This window comes from Phytophthora parasitica, assembly GCF_000247585.1.
Source record: "Phytophthora parasitica INRA-310 unplaced genomic scaffold supercont2.6, whole genome shotgun sequence".
In the NCBI taxonomy this organism is placed as follows: Eukaryota; Oomycota; class Peronosporomycetes; order Peronosporales; family Peronosporaceae; genus Phytophthora; species Phytophthora nicotianae.
The window spans coordinates 229131-230772 of NW_008648992.1; the positions used below are offsets into that span (position 1 = coordinate 229131).

The window sequence follows — 1642 nt, forward strand, 5'->3', positions numbered from 1 at the left end:
GACAACGCCGCGCATGAATGGAACAGCTCAAATTTTATGCGACTTAGCGTTTGCTTGTAATCACGAAGGATGGGAGCACGGGGAAGCTCTATTTTTTTTTCCATCATTACACTCCTGGACAAAATATTACGCCTACCCGTACTTTGTCTCTAATGTTTGTTGTACTGCGACTTTGCACGTGTTGTTTAGATATGCATTGCAAACGACATATTCTAACATAGTTACGATGAGAGGTTTGTGGAATTCGAGCTACGAAGGGAGGCTCCCATACAAAAAACCGCATTATAAGGTCGGACACAATTCACAACCACCAGTCAGTATATAAAGATAAAGTGAAGTGAAGCGAAATGATTACCTCATTACGCTGAATTGCTCCCGACCACCAGTGCCCTGGATGGACGGTAGCGCTGGCGGGGTGAGCTTCTTGCTCGTGCAATGTCATTTTCAAAATGGGTGGGGCGAGGATCACCACTGACTGCGTCCAGACTCTAGGAGATAGGGAAGATGGCTCAGCGCACGTGCTATTGCCAAGACAGTCAAGCGCACTAGAGGCAGTGTACAACTTGCACTGAAGGGCGCCCTCAAGCCACGCCACCGCCCAGCAGGCAGGAAGCCCGCCCTATCGAAACGCCAGACACGTCGCTTGGTTAGAAAGGCAGCAATCGGACACGTTAGCTCTGTCTGCTTAAACAAGGAGCTCGTGGGGAAAACTAAGGAGGGCCCTCCCGGCTGGAGGGCCCTCACATAAAAAAAACAAAAATTCAGAATAAAAATATACTTTACGTCGGCAACGGCAAAAATAGATTTGCCGTTGCCGACGAAAACAGCTATTAGAAACCTTGTGCAAATGTTTCAAAACAGTGAAAAGGTACACTGAAGGCGAATGAGGTTAGGGCAGGCTAGTCATCGTCTTTTTTGCTGGAGAAATGTATGTTAGCTTACTTCTCACGGTGACCACAAATGACAAAGAAACGAGTGGCCGAGGCTACTTAGCGCTGACATGGCTAATGCAGACTGCAACACCCCCAACCCAGCCAGAAGTCCCAGCATTAGTAAGCGCAAGAAGGCCTTCCGTTTCGTACCGTCGAGTGACATCATGTTGCTCAAAGAAGCCCTCAAGCACAGACCCTGGGCGGCTATCCATGGTGAGACGCTAGCCGCGTGGACAAGCGTCGCCACAGGACTCAAGGTAGCGCTCACATCGTGTGCCGCCGACGACAAGGCTTGCTTGCCGTCGCCGCTTCAATACGCTCCTGGAGGTATATCGCCGCGACGAGCACGACTCGTTGAGAGCGTCGGGTTCTGCCGAAGACTACGAGGAGCGTGAGCAACTACTGACAGACTGCATGACTCTGGTAAGTTTTAGTTGATACTAGTGAGACAAGTTTTGCTTATGCTTTTTATCTACAGTATAATGAGCACGCACAAGCCAAGGCTGATAAGACAGGAAAGGAGAAAAGAGAGGCTGAACGCCGTGAGTCGGCTTCGGCAGAAGTAGTTCAGAGCGCAATGGAGGGCTTACGACGGTCCCGTTCAGGAAGCTCTGAAAGTGAGCTATCGACCCCCCCCCCTCCAGCCGAGCAAAACGAAGAAAAAGTCAAGCACTGAGGCTCTTGTCGAGCTATCACTGTCCATTGCTTTG

The 1642-nt window shown here is 50.1% G+C and overlaps 2 protein-coding genes across 2 annotated transcripts; both read left to right on the top strand.

Annotated features, from left to right (window-relative positions):
• Positions 1 to 1000: 1000 nt before the first annotated feature.
• Positions 1001 to 1327, top strand: PPTG_03791 (hypothetical protein; the record flags this gene model as incomplete). Its single annotated transcript, XM_008897559.1, has 1 exon — positions 1001 to 1327. The coding sequence occupies one exon, from the start codon at positions 1001 to 1003 to the stop codon at positions 1325 to 1327; it is 327 nt and encodes a 108-aa protein (XP_008895807.1).
• A 19-nt stretch (positions 1328 to 1346) lies between these two features.
• PPTG_21509 (hypothetical protein) lies at positions 1347 to 1608 on the top strand (the record flags this gene model as incomplete). Its single annotated transcript, XM_008898308.1, has 2 exons — positions 1347 to 1355; positions 1411 to 1608. The coding sequence occupies 2 exons, from the start codon at positions 1347 to 1349 to the stop codon at positions 1606 to 1608; spliced, it is 207 nt and encodes a 68-aa protein (XP_008896556.1).
• Positions 1609 to 1642: the final 34 nt, after the last annotated feature.